Source organism: Chionomys nivalis, chromosome 7 (genome assembly GCF_950005125.1).
Source record: "Chionomys nivalis chromosome 7, mChiNiv1.1, whole genome shotgun sequence".
Taxonomy (NCBI): domain Eukaryota; kingdom Metazoa; phylum Chordata; class Mammalia; order Rodentia; family Cricetidae; genus Chionomys; species Chionomys nivalis.
Window position 1 is genome coordinate 71,088,833 of NC_080092.1, and position 19,692 is coordinate 71,108,524.

The 19,692-nt window shown below is 39.5% G+C and overlaps 1 protein-coding gene across 3 annotated transcripts in view; it reads right to left on the minus strand.

Annotated features, from left to right (window-relative positions):
• Positions 1-19,692, minus strand: part of Stxbp4 (syntaxin binding protein 4) — a 161,366-nt gene that overhangs the window by 61,479 nt on the left and 80,195 nt on the right. For 2 of the 3 annotated variants that reach the window (XM_057775538.1, XM_057775539.1), the window contains 3 exons: positions 17,228-17,404; positions 2,314-2,430; positions 1,223-1,272 (listed from right to left, as the gene is read on the minus strand). In XM_057775538.1, the coding sequence (XP_057631521.1) occupies positions 1,223-1,272; positions 2,314-2,430; positions 17,228-17,404 (344 nt within the window). The remainder of the gene's footprint in view (positions 1-1,222; positions 1,273-2,313; positions 2,431-17,227; positions 17,405-19,692) is intronic. The other variant, XM_057775540.1, reaches the window with a different exon arrangement.

Sequence of the window (19,692 nt, forward strand, 5' to 3'; positions counted from 1 at the left end):
GCTTTACTCTGTGTTAAGTGGCCAAGGCGACAAAGAAGATGTGGTATATTAAGACGGGAGCCCAGGATTGTGGTAGTGTTTAGCTTACAAGGCACAGCTCCGATACTGCAGCTTTTAAAGTGGTCTTTTTTCTTCTAAGAAGTGCTTTACGGTAAGGACTGGCTTTTGGCTTTTAACTAATTATTTTTAAACTTGGTATTTAATATTAAAATCTGAATTAGTAAAGGTCGAAATGAGACTGAGGGGTGGGGCACAGCTAACATGTAAAACAGAGGTATGGCTACTGAGCGTTTTCAAATCCTAACAAAAACAGTAGTCACAGAATTCACAGAATTATATTGTAAGCAATATGGTTAACAACAAAAATGCCTGATTCTTTCACAATAAGAAATGACATATTAAAATTAATGCAAAAGCCAGCAACTTTATACATTATTTTCCCCTCTTTTTTTGTTTAAAGAGAAGGTCTCACTGTAACCATGCTAGCTGGTCTTGAATTCAACACAAATTCTCTTGTCTCGGCCTCCCCAGTACTGGTATTAGAGGCAGAAGCCTGTGTGTGGCTCTTATTTCCCCTATTGAGCTGCTGTTTCCTCGATGATAGTAGTTTGTGTTTCTGAAAGTGGTACTGGTGGAGATGGATGCAGTATGAACTATGGCAGTCATAAGGAAACAAGCATTTTCAGCACAGGCCGGTAGCCATTTTTCTTCAGTTGATGCTCTTCACCATGTACCAAAGTCTAGGACAGACAAGCCTTATGTGTGTTGTAGGTGCTGTGAGAAATCCTGAGACAGCAGCATGCTGTGGATAATAACAAATCAAGGTGTAGTATACAAACATGCTTCTTTTATTTATATCTACCGAATGATGAAAATGAAAGAAGTTGATTGTGGAAATATGTTTTGCAAAATTCTATTTGACGTAACGCATCTGCCAGGCTGAGACATCTTCGGCGGTGCGTCTGCCACCAGCGGCTTACCCACACACAGACAGGATGTGTGAATCCGCAATCTTAGAGTATGAAGTTACAATGGCTGTCTAAATGCTTCCTGTAGTTTCTTTTAAAGAGATGGAGCCTAAACAGTATGTTCCTGCACTTCCTTCCAAAAAGTTAAAAAGCGTTCAGTGGGAATCGCACTGCATCCTGAAACTACCTGAGAGTATTTTCACCACAATCACCCACAAAGAAATCAGTGTCCACGTACAGCAGTGCGCTCTTACCTTAGATTTGAGAAAGGGCCAGAACTATCCAGAAGCACTTCCTGTACAGCCTAGTGACAAGTAAGATGGTAAAGGAGATTCTTAAGTTTGAGAGCTTAGAAACAAAACCAGAAACTTTGCTTGATTATTCAATATTTACAATTTCCTCCTTCGTTGAGTATACAGATGATCCTATTATGGTGGGTGAGTCAATTATATTCACATGAAATTCTACTTGGAAATAATTATAAGATATTTATTTATTTAAAATATTTGTATTTAATTTATCTCTCTCTGTGTGTGTCCTCTCTAGAGTGTGTGTACGTGTGTGTATGTGTGTGTACATGTGTGTATGTGTGTGTACGTGTGTGTGTGTGTGTATACTTCTGCAGAGGCCAGAAGAGGGTGTTGCTTTCCGTGGAATTGCAGTCAAGGTGGTTGTGAGTCACCTGACATGGGTGCTGGGAACTGAATTCGGGAGCTTCCCAAGAGCAGCAAGCACTCCTAACTGGTAAGGAAAGTCAACACTCTAGCACTTCATGATAGCGTGAATAGTTACCCAACTATGTCTACATGGTATCGGGTTTTTAGGAGAGTATTAAAGCACAGTATGTTTTATTACATGCATATTTATTACTAACAATCCATGTAATATTAGCTATTTTTTCCTCTAAATCTGACTGCAAATTAGAATTGCTGTTTTGAAACAGAGGTATTTCTGTAGTCACCAAACACCATGACATTTTTCTGTGACAGTACTTACTCCCCTCCCTCCTTCCCGTCCTCTTTTCTTCTCTCAGCACTGGGGACTGAGTTTAGGACATCATTTGCTAGGTCAGTATTCTACTACAGAAATATATTTCCACCCCTCCTCTTAACTTTTTATTTTGAGACAGGGTCTCATTTAGTTGCCTAAGACAGTCTTGGATTTGCTCTATTCCAGCCTCAGGATCCCAAGAAGCTAGATTACAACCTTGTGCCTTCAGGTCTGACAAGAATTTTTAACAAAACAATGTAATATAGTTATACCTCAGTATGTACAGGGGATTGTTTTCAGGATCCCTGAGTCTATCAAAATCCACAGATGCACAAGTGGTTTAGAGAAAACTTACCTCTACAAAATGAAGGAGCCTTTCAGTAGATGCCTTAAAGGTTTTCCTAGCCATTTCAGATTTTCGCAATTGGCAGTCAAGAACTGTGACCCTCTTTCTCAAGTCCTGGACACTTTCCTGGACAAAGGTGATAAAAGAAACACTCTCCATATTTCTTCAACTTTTAACAACAGTAGTGTCTGATCTACCATTTTACTTACTGTCTCTCTTTCTAAAATTGGTTCTAATTTAGATGAGAGGTGCAATATAACTGATTAAATATTTAAAGGTTAAGTTCTACACACATACTTAAGTTCTATGACATACTCTATATATGATTTTTATTGATTTTTACATGACTTACATTCAGCATATTTTTTTTAAGAACTTGTTTTAACACAGGGCAACAGAAAGCCTTTCATGGAAAGCATAGCCAAAAGTGCTGAATATATGCAAACACACACACAGACACAGACACACACATACATACACACACTCCAATGTATGGTTGAACTAGTAACAGAGAAATAAAAGCATTCTATGAAGAAAGCAGTAATGGCCAGAGAGCCATAGCGGTGGGGGAACGCTGAAGCATCATTTGCTCTGAGGCACGTCCTGATCCTTGAGGTCCACACTACAGGCTTCATCAGACACACGTGGCACGCAGAACTGCAATAGGTAAATGAGTGATATGGTTTTCATAGATCAGGCTCTCTGAATTTGGCTCTGGTCAGTAAAAAGTCTGTTCTGAATAATTTCCAAGTGTAAATCCCTACCCAGTAGAGTTCAAACAATGGTTGCTAGAGAAACAAAAGGAGATTTGGGAGCTGAACTTGTATGATTTAGGTGACATGAAAATCCATAACCTGAAATTATCACCTAAATTGGTCGTAGGCAAGAGAAACAAAAGTAAAACTTCTCTTGAAGCTATTTTCTAAATTGAGATTTCATAGAATTTCCATAATATGTGTCAAAAAAACCACAAATGTACAATAAAAAAATCACTAAACATGAAGAAATGTTTTTTATGAATTGACAATCAAACAATCATCAGATCTAAAAGAGTATGTATATATTAGCCAGGTACATAAACATAATTATGTTTGTAGTATATTTAAGAAAGAGAATTGAAAATATAATAGGCCAGAAGGTGTTAGCTCATGTCATTAATCCTAGCTCTCAAGAGGCAAATGAGGCGGATCTCTGAGTTTGAGGCCAGCCTAGTCTATAGAGTGAGTTCCAGGATAGCCAGGAAGCAAGGGTTGCACAGAGAATCTATCTTGAAAAACCAAAATAAATAAATAATAAAACAAAATAAAAAGTATAACGGCCGGGCGGTGGTGGCGCACGCCTTTAATCCCAGCACTTGGGAGGCAGAGGCAGGCGGATCTCTGTGAGTTCGAGACCAGCCTGGTCTACAAGAGCTAGTTCCAGGACAGGCTCCAAAACCACAGAGAAACCCTGTCTCGAAAAACCAAAAAAAAAAAGAAAAAAAAAAAAAAACAGGAAAGTAACGCAAAATAGATCTAATGACATAAATCATTTTAAAAATACAGTCATTAAGTTAGAACACAGCAAATAATTTCATATACCTAAAAAAAATGGAGAAACTAGAAAACAAAAGCAGAAAAATTCTGAGGACTGAACAGAAAAGTAAAAACTGAAATATGAACAGAGGGGAGTCTCTTAAATTGCACGTAGATTACCAGAAAGAATCAAAGGGAAACATCATGGGGGTTGGAGAAATGGCTTGTAACTTAAGATCACTTTCTGTTCTTACAGAGGACCTGGGTCCAGTACCCAGAACATACAGGGCAGCTCACAAACATCTGTAACTCCAGTGCTAGAGATCTGACCTACTTTGCTGACCTTAGCAGGCACCAGGCACCAGGCACATACATGGTACACATACATGCAAGCAAAATGCTCATGCACTTAAAATGAATTAATAAATAAACGTTTTTAAAGAGCCAGGCATTGTAGATGGTGGTGTACACGTTTAATCCCACACTTAGAAGGCAGAGACGGGGACATGTATGAGTTCTAGAGTAGGCAGGCATACATTGTGAGATCCTGGAGAGAGAGAGGGGAGGAAGGAGGGAGGGAGGGAGAAAGGAAGAAAAAGAGAGAGACAGACAGACAGAGAGACAGAGACAGAAAGATACACAGAGAGAAAGAATAATCAGGATGAGCGTTTAGGATTTCCAGGAACGGCAAGACAATAAACCTCCGATTAGGAAGTTAGATGAATCCCAAACAGCATAAATTATAGATCAGATCAACAAATGATTCACAGGGTTAGACACTGATATCAAAGCCAAAGAGGTCTGAAAATCATACAGAAGGAAACTGATTACAAATTGACTGATAGTTGACACAATAGCCTGAAGTAAAAACAATGACAAAGTTATATGCAACACAATACTTTAAATGTATCTAAATATATTTTAAAAGTTGAAACAAAATATTTTTCAGAGAAAGAAAATGGAGAGTTTATCAACAGAACTTCACTAAATGGATCTGAAGCCACTGTTTCAGCAGGAAGTATGAAGAAGACGTTTTGGACCACATTACACACAGCAAAAGTGAAAAAGTGAAAAAGTCAAAACAGAACTAAACTTCTACCAGGCACAGAAATTAAGGAGGGAGAGATGATTAGGTTTATGTTCAGAAGTGCTTGTAATATGTAGATGGGGGAGGTAACTGTCATTGATTAATTTCACCCAAGGGCTTGAGAGATGGCTTAGCAGTTCAGAGTACTGGCTGCTCTTTTAGAGGACTCAGTTTTGATTCTTAGCAAGTACATGGTGGTTTATAACAGTATTTTTGACAAAATAGTGAAGAAAAAAAAAAAAAAAGGAAGTTCCTTCCTGCGCTGCAGTCAAAGCACGGGTGTGCTGGAAGATGTCTACCATATGAAGAAGCATATCCTCACTCCAACCTTCAGTCAAGGTCCAAGCTTCTGTGGCTGCAGAAGAGGCCTAAATACTCTCACAATAGAACCCCCAGGAGAAACAGCCTTAACCACTATGCCAGCATCATTGGCCAGACTGCTGAGACAGCCATGAAGAAGACAGAAGATTAAATGTGTTCGCTGTGAAGTCACATCCAACATTCATCAGATCAGACAGGCTGCTATACTCATCAAACCTGATGTAGAGAAGGAGATATCCATCTGGCTCATGATAACAATGCTCTGGATGTTGCAAACAAAATTGGAACCACCTCATCTGAGTCCAGCTCCAAATTCTAAAGACATATTTGTTATCATAAAAATAATGGCGACTACTGAGTCCCAGGCCACACAAGTCAGAATGGGTGAGTGGCCCATCTGCCAGCGGAACTGTACCCCTCCCTGGATTCTGTCCCTGGTGAACCTTCCCCAGGCCAACACCATCCCGGCTCCTACCTGACCTTGCTGCTACTGGGCCCCCCACCCCAAATCCCAGCAGACTTCTGCCATTGTGGCGTGGACCACACCAGCCACAACTGCCTCACCAGTCAACAAGCAGCTTTTCCCCAGAACTCTAACAGACACCACAGGCCCAGACATAATCCACACCAGTTGGAAGAACAGATCCCATAGGCCCATGTACACACCAGCCAGAAGAACAGTCCCAGAAGCATTATCAGAGGCCAGGCTTATTGGAGGTACCCCAGAAGACTCAGGTTTTACTGGAGGGCAGGCCAGATCCAGAGACCCAAGAAAATCCAGCTGTACCAGATGCCAGACCATATCAAGTGACCCAAAGCCTCCACAACTCCAATCGAGATACCTTATGGAATCTGAAGACTCACCAGTCACCAGAACCCTTGGCCATTTAGGCCAGAAGACCAGAGAAGAAACAGAAACCAAGGAACAAAACACCCATCCAACAAAGACAAACAAAGGAATCAACGCCTACACCTATAATCACCCCAAATGCAGATGATTAAACACCAATGTGAGAACATAATAACAGAAAAGGCAATTTGTCACTACCAGAACCCAGCTGTCCTATGACAGCAAGACTAGAACATTCCAATGCATCTGAAGCACAATAAAACGAAACTAAAAATAATATTATGAAGATGATAGGGGTCCTTAAAGAGGAAATGAAAAAGATCTCTTAAAGAAATGGAGGAAAAGACATCCAAAAAATTGGAGGAAATCAATAATTCTCTTAAAGAATGTCAAGAAAACAAAACAAATAAACAAACAAACAAGCAAACAGTTGATGGAAACAAATAAAACTGTTAAAGACCTTAAAATGGAAATAGGAGCAATAGAGAAAACACTAACTGAGGGAATTCTGGAACAGGGCAAGCGATGCAAGCATCACCAACAGAATACATGAGATGGAACAGAGAATCTTAGGCACTGAATGTACAATCGAGGAGATAGATTCATTGGTCAAAGAAAATGTTAAATATAAAAAATTCCTAACATAAAAATTTAGAAAATCTGGAATACTATGAAAAGACCAAACCTAAGATTAATAGGGATAGAAGAAGGAGAAAAGTCCCTGCTCAAAAGCCCAGAAAGAATATTCAACAACATCATGGAAGAAAAATCTCCCAACCTAAAGAATGACATACCTAAAGAGTTACAAAAACTTACATAACACCAAATAGACAAGACCAAACAAAAAAGTACTTCATCACATGGTAATCAAAATACTAAACATACAGAATAAAGAAAGAATATGAAAAGCTTTAAAGGAAAAATGCCAAGTAAAATATAAAGACAGACCTGTCAGAATTACATCAGACTCCCCAATGCAGACTCTAAAAGCCAGAAGAGGATGGATAGACCTCTTGTAGACTCTAAGAGTCCACAGATGCCAGCCCAGACTACAATACCTAGCAAAACTTTCAAAACCATAGATGGAGAAAACAAGGTATTTCATTACAGTGTCAAACTTGATCAATATCTATCCACAAATCTAGCCTTACAGAAGGCCCTAGAAGGAAAACTCCAACCCAAGAAAGTTATCGACACCAACAAAAATACAGACAATCGATAATCCCACACTAGCAAAACCCAAAGAAGGGAAATACACACCAGCAGCAGCAGCAGCAGCAGCAGCAGCAGCAGCAGCAGCAGCAGCAGCAGCAGCAGCAGCAGCAGCACCACCACCACCACCACCACCACCACCACCATGACCACCAGCAGCAGCACCAGCACCACCAGCACCACCATATAACAGGTATTAACCATGCTGGTCATTAATATCAATACATTCAATTTGCCAATAAAAATACACAGGCTAACAGAATGGATATCAAAAACAGGATCTATTTTTCTGCTGCATATAAGAAATACACCTCAACTTCAAAGAAAAATATTACATCAGAGTTAAGGGCTAGAAAAAGATTTTCCAATTAAACTGACTTAAGAAGTAAGCTGGGGTGGCTATCCTAATATCTAACAAAATAGACATCAAGTCAAAATTAATCAAAAGAGATGGAGGATATTTATAGTCATCAAAGGACAATTCCACTAAGACGATGTCTCAATTTTAATCATCTATACCCCAAATACAAGGGCACCCATATTTGAAAAAGAAACATTACTAAAGCTTAAATCACCTATCAGGCCCCAAACATTAATAGTGGGAGACTTCAGCACCCAATTTTTACCAATGGATAGGTCATCCAGAGAGAAACTAAGCAGAGAATAATGGAATTAATAGATGTTATGACTCAAATGAACCTAACAGATAACTACAGAATGTATCACTCAAACACCAAAGAATATACCTTCTTCTTAGCACCTCACGGAACCTTCTCCAAACCTGACCACATACTCAATCACAAAGCAATTCTTGAAAGAATCAAAAAATTATTAGACCACTATGGATTAAAGTTTGAGTTCATCAACAATACAAACTACAGGAAGCCTACAAACTTATGGAAATTGAAAAGCTCTCAACTGAATTACCACTGGGTCAAGGAAGAAACAAAGAAATTAAAGACTTCCTGGAATTCAATGAAAATGAGTGGACAGCACACCCTGGCCTACAGGATACAATGAAAGAAGTGCTAAGAGGAAAGTTCATAGCACTAGGAGCTTACATGAAGAATTTGGAGAAGTCTTATACTAGCAACTTCACAGCACACTTGAAAGCTCTTGAACAAAAAGAAGCAAATGCATCCAAGAGGAATAGATGAGAGTAAATAATCAAACTGAGGGCTGAAATCAAGAAAGAAATGAATAGGATAATACAAAGAATCAATAAAACAAAGAGTTGGTTCTTTGAGAAAAATCAAGATAGACAAACCCCTATCTAACCTAACTAAAAGGCAGAAAGAGAATATCCAAATTAACACAATCAGAAATGAAAAGAAGACATAACAATAGACATTGAGGAAATCCATAAAATCATTAGGTCATACTTCTAAAACTTGTACCTTACACAATTAGAAAATCTAAAAGAAATGAAAAAATTACTTCATAGATCCCATATATTAAAAACACAAATGACAGCTCTTTCTTTAGAGGATGTGGAACAAGGGTGACACTCCTTCATTGCTGGTGGGAGTACAAACCTGTACAGCCAATTTGGAAATCAATATGGTAGTTTCTCAGAAAACTGAGAATCAATTTACTTCAAGACCCAGTGATACCATTCTTGGGTTTACCCAAAGGATGCTCAATAATACTACAGGGACACTTGCCCAACTATGTTGATAGCAGATTTATTTGTAATAGCCAGAACCTAAAAACATCCTAGATGCCCCACAATTGAAGAATGGATAAGGAAAATATGGTACATTTACACATTGGTGTATTATTCATCTGTTAAAAACAACGACATCTTGAAATTTGAAGGCAAATGAATAAAACTAGAAAAAAATCATCCTGAGTGAGGCAATCCATACCCAGAAAGACAAACATGTTACAAACTCATCCATAAGTAGATATTAACTGTAAAGTAAAAGATAAACAGGTTAGAATCCACAGACCCAGAGAGGTAACAAGGAGGGCCCAAGGGGACACACATGTATCTCCCTAGGAAGGGAAAACAGATCTCCTGGTTGGACTGGGGGTGGCTGGGGATGGGAACTTGAGGGATCAGTTTGGAGTGGGTGGGTGTAGGGGAAGAGTACTGAAAGAGATGACTGGAAGCAGGGGGCTTTTCAGAGTCAGGTAGAAACTTGATGCAAGGGAAACTCCCATGAATCTACAATGATGACCCTAGTTAAGTCTCCTAGCAATAGTGTGTTGGAGGGAGTTGTTTGTTCATTCCTGGCTGCTCAGCCCTGAAATAATCACACAGAAACCATATTATTTGCAATACTGTTTGGCCAATAGCTTAAGCATATTTCTAGCTTGCTCTTATATCCTAAACTAACCCATCTCCATTAATCTGTGCATCACCATGAGGTCATGGCCGGGCTCCAGCAGAGGCATCTGTCTCTGGCGGCAGCTACATGGCTTCTCTTTGACTTCATCTACTCTCTCTATATATATCTCTTTCACCCTGGCTTTACTCTGTTAAGCCATTGGCTGAAAGCAGCTTATTAACCAATGGCAATAAAACATATTTACAGGATACAGAGGGGAATCTCACATCAATAATGGATAGTCTGAAATGGCCATTTCAGATTGGTTACTACCCCAAGTGTTATCAGAGAGCCTTCATCCAGTAACTGATGGAAACAGATGCAGAGACCCACAGTCAGACATTAGGCAGAGCCCAGGGAATTCTGCTAAAGAGAGGGAAGAAGGATTGTAGGAGCCAGAGGAGTCAAGGGCATCACAAGAAAACCAACAGAAACAACTAACCTGGCTCATAGAAACTCATAGAATCTGAATCAACTGAATCAGGGTGTCTGTATGGGACTGACCTACGCCCTCTACATACATGTGATGGCTGTATAGCATGGTCTATTTGTGAGACTCCTAACGATGGGAGCAGGGCTGTTCCTAATGCTTTGGTTGATTCTTGGGAACATATTCCTCATACTGGATTGCCTTGCCCAGCCTAAATATAAGAGGAGGTGTTTAGTCTTAATACAACTTGATATGCCATGCTTTGTTGATACCCATGGAAGGTCTGCTACTCTCTGGACAGAATAGAGGAGGAATGGATTAAGAAGGGTGGGAGGACAGAAGGGAGGAGAAACTGCAATTGGGATGATAGGTAGGTAGGTAGGTAGGTAGGTAGGTAGGTAGGTAGATAGGTAGATAGATAGATAGATAGATAGATAGATAGATAGATAGATAGATAGATAGATAGATAGATAAAATTTGGAGACTGTACATAATTTTGAAAACAGCAAAGGGAATTAAATGTAACTGGGTAGGGGTGCACAGAAGATATCTGAATTAATAAAAAATTCCAGTTAAATAACTTGAATACATGAACAGCTATATTAAACAAGTCAGAGAAAAAAAGATGAGCCAGGTACTTTAATAAGTGAAAGTTTACAAATGTAAAGTTATTTCCAATTAAAGCTCAATGCTAATAAATGTCTATGCTGGGGGAAGAGGGAAGTGGGGGTGGTGGTTTCCAACTTTCGTTGGCCACAGACATAACTGAAATGAATAGAAATTGAAAAGTTAAAAGCAAACAAATTTTTAAAAATATGTAAGTAAATATCAAACAAAGTAAGTAGTGTCAATGGAAAATAATTGTAAGGGGTAAGATTTACAGATGGAATCCTATCATTTTCATAAAAGATGGTGGATAAACCCAAGTCTTAATGTATCTAAAAGCATTGTTTCAAAATATATAATTAAGATTAATGAAAGGAAATCCCAAGAGCAATTTTAGTATGTTTCTCTGAATACTGACCACTTTAGAACATCTCCTGTGCCAATGTGTTCAAGGCTGCTTCCCACTTTCTCTTCTATCAGGTTCAATGTAACTGGATTTATGTTGAGGTCCTTGACCCATTTGGACTTGAGTTTTGTGCATAGGAATAGATATGGATCTATTTGTAATCTTCTACATGTTGATATCCAGTTATGCCAGCACTGTTTGTTAAAGATATTCCTTTTTCCATTGTAACATTTTGGCTTCTTTGTCAAAAATCAGGTGTTTGTAGGTCTGTGGATTAATGTCAGGGTCTTTGACTTGATTCCATTGGTTCACATGTCTGTTGTTATACCAATAGCATGCTGTCTTTATTACGAAAGCTCTATAGCAGAGTTTGAAGTCAGAGATGGTGATACCTCCGGAAGTTCCTATATTATGCAGAATTGTTTTAGCTATTCTGGGTTTTTTGTTTGCCCAGCTAAGACTCCTAGCAAGAGTGGAGAGGGTGCCCGAACTGGCCTTCCCCTGTAATTAGACTGGTGAATACCCCAACTATCATCATAGAGCCTTCATCTAGCAACTGGTGGAACCAGATGCAGAGATTCACAACCAAGCACAAGGCCAAGCTCCGGGAAAGAGCAAGGGAGGTCAAGATCATGATAGAGAAATCTACAGAGACAGCTGAATCAAGCTCATGGAAATTCATGAACTCTAGACCCAAAGCTGTGGAGTCTCCATGGCACCAAACTAATCCCTCCATCTGTGGGAGACAGTGGTGAAGCTTGGATTATCTGTGAGGCACCTGGTAGTAGGATCAGGATCTATCCCTGGTGTATGAGCTAGCTTACTGGAGCCCCATTCCCTATGGTGAGATTCCATGTTCAACCTTAATGCAGGGGGAAGGGGTTTGGTCCTGCCCCAACTTAATGTGCCAGACTTTGCTGACCCCCCTTGGGAGCCGTTACCCATTGGAAGGAATAGATGGGGGTGGATTGGGGAGACTTGGGGGAGGCAGGACAAGCAGTGGGAGAACTGTGGGTGGAATGTAAAATGGAATTAAAAAATAAATTAAAATAAAAACATGAACACAAAGACATTACTATGAACAGAGAAGAACTGAATCCCTGATGTCCTTGACCTTGGTAAAAACATGGAAAAGTACCTGGTATGGCAGATATCTTATCAAGTTCACTTTGATCATTTGTAAGAACCAAATGCACATTAAGTCATGAAAGAAACATCAGCAAAATCTTCTGGGTTGTGATCCTAGAAACTAAATTCTAATCACAGAAAAGAACCTTTCTGTGCCTCAGTGGCATTTATAAATAAGAGCGAAAAATTCTTCCTAAGTTAATCTAGATATTTAATAATCTTACAGTAAAATTTTCAATCATTTTTTGGTAGTATGTATAAGCGGTATACAGAATATGTGATAAGAGGGCCATGTAGCCAGCACACTTTTGGATAAAAATAGGTAGACAGCATGATCAGACTATCATAAAAGACATAGTAAACAACAAACTGTTATCTTCAGAAGTAAAATGTAGACCAGTGAAAGAGAATAGAGAGCCACACTCATATGGAACCTTAGAATCGGGTAGAAATGACATCCAGGTGAGTTATCAAATGAGATTTTTAAGTGAAGGATCAGGCAGTGTTATTCATGTGGAATAATGGAAGAATAAGAATGTTCTCCATCTTGTGGAGTGCTACAAAACCAATTATAGAAGTATCAAAACTTTACAACTTCTAGAAGCAAATATGAATAAATGTCTTTGTATCTTTGGAGATTAAAGGACCTTTAAAAAGACACCAGAGGGGAACAATTATAAGTGTGATGGTCTGAATAAGAATGGCCCCACAAGTTCACATATTTGAATGGCTAGTTCTCAGTTGGTGAACTGTTTGGGAAGGATTAGGAGGGACATATAGCCTTGTTGCAGAGGTATGTCAGTAGGGGCAGGCATTAGGCTTCAAACGTTTAGGACATTTCAAGTTAGCTTTCTCTGTGATACTTGAGGATCAACATGCAAGCTTTCAGCTACTACTCCAATGCCATTCCTGCCTGTCGGCTGCCATAATGCCTACTGTGATGGTCACGAACTCAAAAACTCTGATACTGTAAGCCTCAAATAAACTCTTTCTTCTATAAAGTGGCCTTGGTCATGGTGTCTTAGCACAGTAATATAAAAGTAAAACAATAAGTTTTCATGAAAATTAAGAGCTGCTTTCTATTTTATTATAGACTAGAAAAGACATGCCACAAGTCTGATAGAGTAGTTTTATAATATATAAATTAATAAAGGATTAGTAACCAAGAGAATCATTACATGTCTATAAGGAAAAGACAAATAACCCAATGGAAAAATAGCAAAAAGATACAAAACCAGATTTCACTCAGAAAACTAAGTGACTATTGAATGCAGAAACATATACTCAACTACTCTCAAGAACAGAAAGGCAAATTGCAGGTTTACAGCATTTGGGGATATGAATGACTCCAGCAAGGTTGATTCAGGCTTCCAACCTCCATGAGTGAACATGGTAGTGAGAAGAGACAAGTTCTCATGAGTCAGTGCCTATGGGTTCCAGAACACCACTATGTTAGTCATTAGTAACTAGGGGAATCCAAATTAAACTATATTGACATAGCAATGATTATACCAACCAGATGAATAAAAATTCAAAATAAAAGAAAGTTAAGGATCAGCAAGGGGTGAATGGTAATTCTAATCCATTCTTCACGGGAATACAAATTAGTTAAAAATACTTTCAGTCACAATTAGACACTTACTTATAAAGCTAAACATGTAATTAACATTCAACCTGGCAATACTACTTCTTATACGTAACAAGTTTTATGCATCAGAATGTTCTCAGGAGCATGGTTCACAGTAGAATGATACAGAAATAATACGACTGCCCATCAAATACAGAATGGGTAACTGCATGGTGGGAATTAATGAAATGAAGACTAAAGAGAAATACACCAACTAACCACAAATTAACCTGGTAAATAGGCAAAACTAAACAAATAGGGAGTAGATATGCAAGTATTAAAACCATCAAGAAAATGGTAGACACTAAATCCAAGAAAGTAGTGAACTCTGAGGGCAAGGGAAGTGGGTAGGTGTAATCTGGAGAGGGGTATTGTGGTCCTTCACAGGTATCAGTAATACTTTATTTTACTTTAAAAAAAATCTTTGCTTTTATTTTTGCATTATGTATGCACGTATAGTGTACATGTGGGTGTGGTTGCTCATGGAGGTCAGAAAGGGCATCAGGTCCCCTATAGCTGGAGTTATAGGTTGTGAGCTACTCAATCCAGATGGTAGGAACAGGTCTTGGGTCTTCTGCAAGAGCAGAAAGTACTCTTAACTACAGAGTTATCTCTCCAGCCCCAATAATATTTTTTTCTTATGTTTCAGATGCATTTTTCAAAAGTCCAAATATAAATTAATAAACATATTTATAATTTAAGGGAAAATTAGAGTAATAAATAAAAGCATTATTACAGAAAGAATCTAAGTCTAAAAAAAAATAAATATTTAGGTGCTCTAGAGATAGCTCAGTTGCTCTATACTCTATGACCCAAATTCCACCTCCTGCACTCATGTAAAAGCCAGGCAGAGTAGTACATATTTGTCATCCGTCTCTGAAGAGGTGATGAGAGCAGGATCTCTGGTGCTGCAGGTCCCAGTGCGAATCTCTATAGACACTCCTTTCCCCTAACCTCAGAAGGATGGGTAGCTCTCTAGGAAAGATACCTGACAATGACTTCTGTCTTCAACAGGCAAGTGCATGCAAACATGCAATCATATGCTGTCAATCTGTGCTCCCCCTCCCCCCCCAAATAAGTAAATACATGGTGTAGAACAATTCTGTATCTGTCAATTATGTTTTAAATAAACGTTGATTGGCCAGTAGCCAGGCAGGAAGTATAGGCAGGACAACCAGACAGGAAGTAGAAGCAGATCAGAGAGAACAGGAGTATTCTGGGAAGAAGGAAGCTTCCTTCGAGTCCTGTCCAGACACTGAAAAAGCAGGATGTGACCTGGCCCGCTGAAAAAGGTACTGAGCCATGTGGCTAACATAGATAAGAATAATGGGTTAATATAAGTTATAAGAGCTAATACGAAGCCTGAGCTAATGGGCCAATTAGTTTATCACTTATGGAGACCTCTGTGTGATTTTCTTTGGGACTTGCCGGCTATGGGAACTGGGAAGGACAGAAACCCCAATAAGAAGGCCCATATGTTACAAATACAAATAATTAAATATCTCAATCTTTGTTCTGTAGCACCTAGGTCAACAGATCCTTAAGCAATCTTACACACAGTTGGAAAAATCACTTCCCTACTGGTATCGAAATTGGAAAATATTGAATGTTGAGATGCTTATGTCTAATACCTCTTCCTTTAAAAAAAAACCCACTGATTTTTAGAGATGCTCTTATTAAAAGGGATCTTATGACATCCCATATAAAGCTACAAAAAGGAAGAACATGAATTAATTATATTGCCAGGCAACTTAGGACCAAAATATTTCTCACTGGAGAGGAGATAATGCAATAACTGAAGCTTTATATGACAGAGCAGCACACGGGGAGTTGGAGGGGTGGCTCAGTGGGAAATGGTGCCTGCTGCCCTAGCCTGGGGACCTACGTAAAAGCTGGTGGACAGAACTGACTCCACAACATTGTCCTCTGACCTCCATGTGCACACTGGGTCACATGCCCTTCTACCTCCAAACACACCCTCTCATACATGCTAAGAAAACTTTATAAACTAACAAAACAAAACACAGCCAAAAACACTGAATAGTTTTATACAAAGCTCTTAAAAGTATAATTACTTAAAAATACAGGGATAATGAGTAGTTCAACAATAGAGCACCATCCTAACATATATAAGATCCTATTTCAATCTCTAATGCCATAAAAAAAAATAAAAACAGCAAAAAATTTAAACTACCAAACACTGGCAACTTTTGCTCTAAAAGTAACTGTTATTTTATTTAAAATATTTCTAATATTTTGGCAATTTCTACAATAGTTTCACAATTAGGTTAAGGTTACACGGCATAGCCACAGTTGTTTAAAAATGTACACAGATAAAGAAATGTCTGTAACTGATATTCCTAAGTGCTGCTGCTTTCTCAAGTGCTATGTGCTCCTTCAAGGTCTGCACAATGTGGGGTGGGTCCCCTAGCCTTCTGAGAGCTGGTTTAGATGGGCAGATATGCAGGAAATGGTGAGGGCCCTTCAGAGCCCAGCAAAGAAAACCTATTTTCTGTTAAAATGTTTTTTATTCAAACTACTTTCACTTTCATTTTGTATGTTAAAGAACGTAAGCCTTATATGCATAAATATTCATCAATAGCTCAAATTTGCCTTGTATTCTCTTGAAAGCTGAATGGGCTAGAGATATAAATATCCATTACTTATAACTGAAGAATTTCTACAAAGCTATAAAATACCTGTTTCAAATCATTCCAGTTTATACTTTCAGTGACATAACACACACACACACACACCCGCACACACACGCGCACACACACACATGTCTACTATGGTTTTTGAAGGTTAGTCATAACTAAAGATGGTACACTGTGGACAGTTTCCACATAGAGATGGTCAGCTTGCTTCCTGCAAGGTACCTAGGATCTTGTATTGCAATTTAAGAGCTGTTCTTGAGGAGCCCAGTTGAGTACTCCTTCCATTGAAAGACACAAAACAAAACAAATTCAAACGTGGTTTCTTCTCATTAGTCATCATGGGCCTCATGCAAAACTTCATTAACATGTGGACTGTTATACGGCCCCAAGTTCTCTAATCAAAGAGCAAAACACATCCCTTGAATCCCCTCCTTCCATCACCACGAAACAAATTAGCAAGCTCCAAAACAGAAAGAGAAAACCAGTGCCATCAATTAAATGTTAAATAGTTCCAGGCCTGAATGGCTGAATGGAACAATGTTGACCAGTGACCCAATTAATTTGGGGCCCATGCTTTTCCATCTCCAGGCTCACAACTTCCACGCCACCCTCTTCATGACACAACATCCTATCATTGAATAATAGAAGACAAACACTGACCTAGTTTAGACGTGCAGATGAAAAGAAAATGAAAACAGGATACATGACAGTGGCAAGGAAACCATGGTAACTAGAGAGGGCTGTTTGCTTACTTTATTTTGCTCGGAATAATCAGCAAGCTGGGCCTTTAGCTCGGCGATCTCAGCCTCCAGCAGATGGATCACTTCCTCGTAGTCCATTTCCATCCCATGCGCCTGCCTCTGTGCAGCCTCAGCAAGATGGATCCGGCTTCGCAGAGCTCGTGCTTCCTCAGCGACAGCTTTGGCTTCCTAAGGAGTTAAAAGTTAGTGTGGAGTGAAGAAAATGCAAAACATACTTCTGAGGTCTACACAAAGTATTTTTCTCATTTTGGCAGTTATGATTCCAAAGCTTAACACATCTATGCTTTTTATCTATCACCTAAAAACTAGTCAACATGTTATTCCACTATGTGAACTAGCTGCCCTGTCTTCTGTTGATTTCTTGGAATTTTTTTGTGTAATTTTTTTTCCTGTATAAAGATTCTGTATGAATCTTTAGCATCACATACCTAGCATTGCTTTTGGAAAAATGAAAGAAGGTAAAGAAAATTGAAAATCCAAAATAGATGAATAGGGACTGATCCAAAAGACAAAAGGAATAGGTGGAGGGGCTTGTGTTCTCAGGAGGCTACTTCAGCTTCATCAGATGCTGGGGAAGGGCTTACAGTGCCTTGGGGCTTCGTGGTGGACCAAGACCAAGGCAAAGCTTTCTTCCTGGATATCAGATTATTACTTCTTGTTTTGACAGTAGCATAATTTATAGCTGTTTATCTGTTGGATCCAATATTCAAGAGACAATGGGTTAAACACCATTTATTCATGAGCAAGCTGATCAAGGGCATATAGTAAGACAAATTTTGAGCCCGGGTCTGCTTGGCTTCAATACTAATGATCTCTTTTCATCACTGTATTGTCTTTGGATGACAGAATAAAACAAAACAAATAAACAAAAAATGCTCCAAACACTAGTTATACTTTTCACTTTGGAAGGTTAGGGTGGCAAAAGCCATTTGCTCTCTCAAAATGTGCCTTGTTGCTAGGTCACAGTCCCTTAGGACACCCGTAAAATTTAACATGGCAGCTATTATAGCGTAAAACTCTTCTTTAGAGAGTGCAGGAATCTCTCTTCTCTGTAATGGAACTTTCTGCTCCAATTGCCATGGCTAATATTAAACTATGGCTATTTTGACGTTCTTGAAGCTGTTATGGAGCATTTGCTTTTGCTGGAGCATGAAGTACTGAGAGAAGTGTGGGTGTGGGGGCTATCCGCAAGGGTCTGTTTTCACTCAGCAGTCAACAAGTGTTTATTATATGCCAATCTCTGCAATACCCATGAACAGTACACACGAAAAACTCTCGCCCCTCAAAAACAACATTCCAGTTTCGAAAGACAGACAGTAGGTTGGACATGAGTTCGGATCTCAGTTAGAAGACACTGTCTAGAGACCCACAGAAGGGACCGTGCCATGATTCCCCAAGGAGAAGCTTTCTGAGCAAAAGCAGCACATGTGCAAAGGGCCTGGCATCGGACTGGGCTTTCTATCTTTGGAGAACATTAAGGCAGTCGGAGAGGCAGAAGCAGTGAACAGTACGGGAACGACAGGGACATAGGGAGGATACCAGAGCAGAGAGGTAACACGGGTGGGTGTGGAAACAGGATGGTCTGAAGAGCCAGGCCTTAAGAGCATTCACAGGCCATTTGAAGGAGCTCGGCTTCCCTCAGAGTGAGGCAGGAAGTGATTGGAGGGCCTTGAATAGAGAAGTGATAGGAACTGGCTTACGTTTTAAGCGGGCACATTCCTCTACTTAGTTAAGAACGAACTGTACGGGAGGACATAGGTGGGAGCAGAAAGAGGAGGAAGGGAACAAGTAAAACTAACTGCGGTTGGCCAGGGTTGTAGAAGAGATTGTAGCTGAGGCAGTTAGAGTTCCAGTACAGTTTGGGGGTAGAACAGGCTAGGTCATCAACAATGGGAAGCTAGCATCTACTTCATACAGACAGCTGTGGGATATGATGTAAATCCAATACAAACGGGTAAATAATACCTACATCCTTCTGGCTCAGCCTGGGGCATAAGGTGTGATATAGATAAATGGAGGAAGGAGTGGTAGAGAAAATAAAATAAAACAAACTAAAACCAACATGAACAAATGAGCAAGAAGGAACGTGGCACATGAGAAACCATGCCAGGTGGGTTCTGACTGAGGTAGAGGGATCCTATTGGAAGATAGGTTTTAGTTGGTTTGTTGTTAGAAGAGCTATATAAACAAATGAATAAATCAGATTAATTTTAAAAGGTAAACCTGGCAGCTGGGTGCAAAGTGGAGCACATCAGCTGCCTTCTATACCTGTCACCTAAAGAATTTGATTCCCTTATGTCTGAAAACACTTGTCTTATACCGTCAGGGTGCCTTTAGAAGTGAGAGTATGGAGGAGAGAGGGGATCGACCTAATGTACGGCACCTGCTAGTCCAGCCCAGGTAACCAGAGAAGTTACTAGTGATAGACCTGGGTCAGCTTCCTACCCGATTGCTGC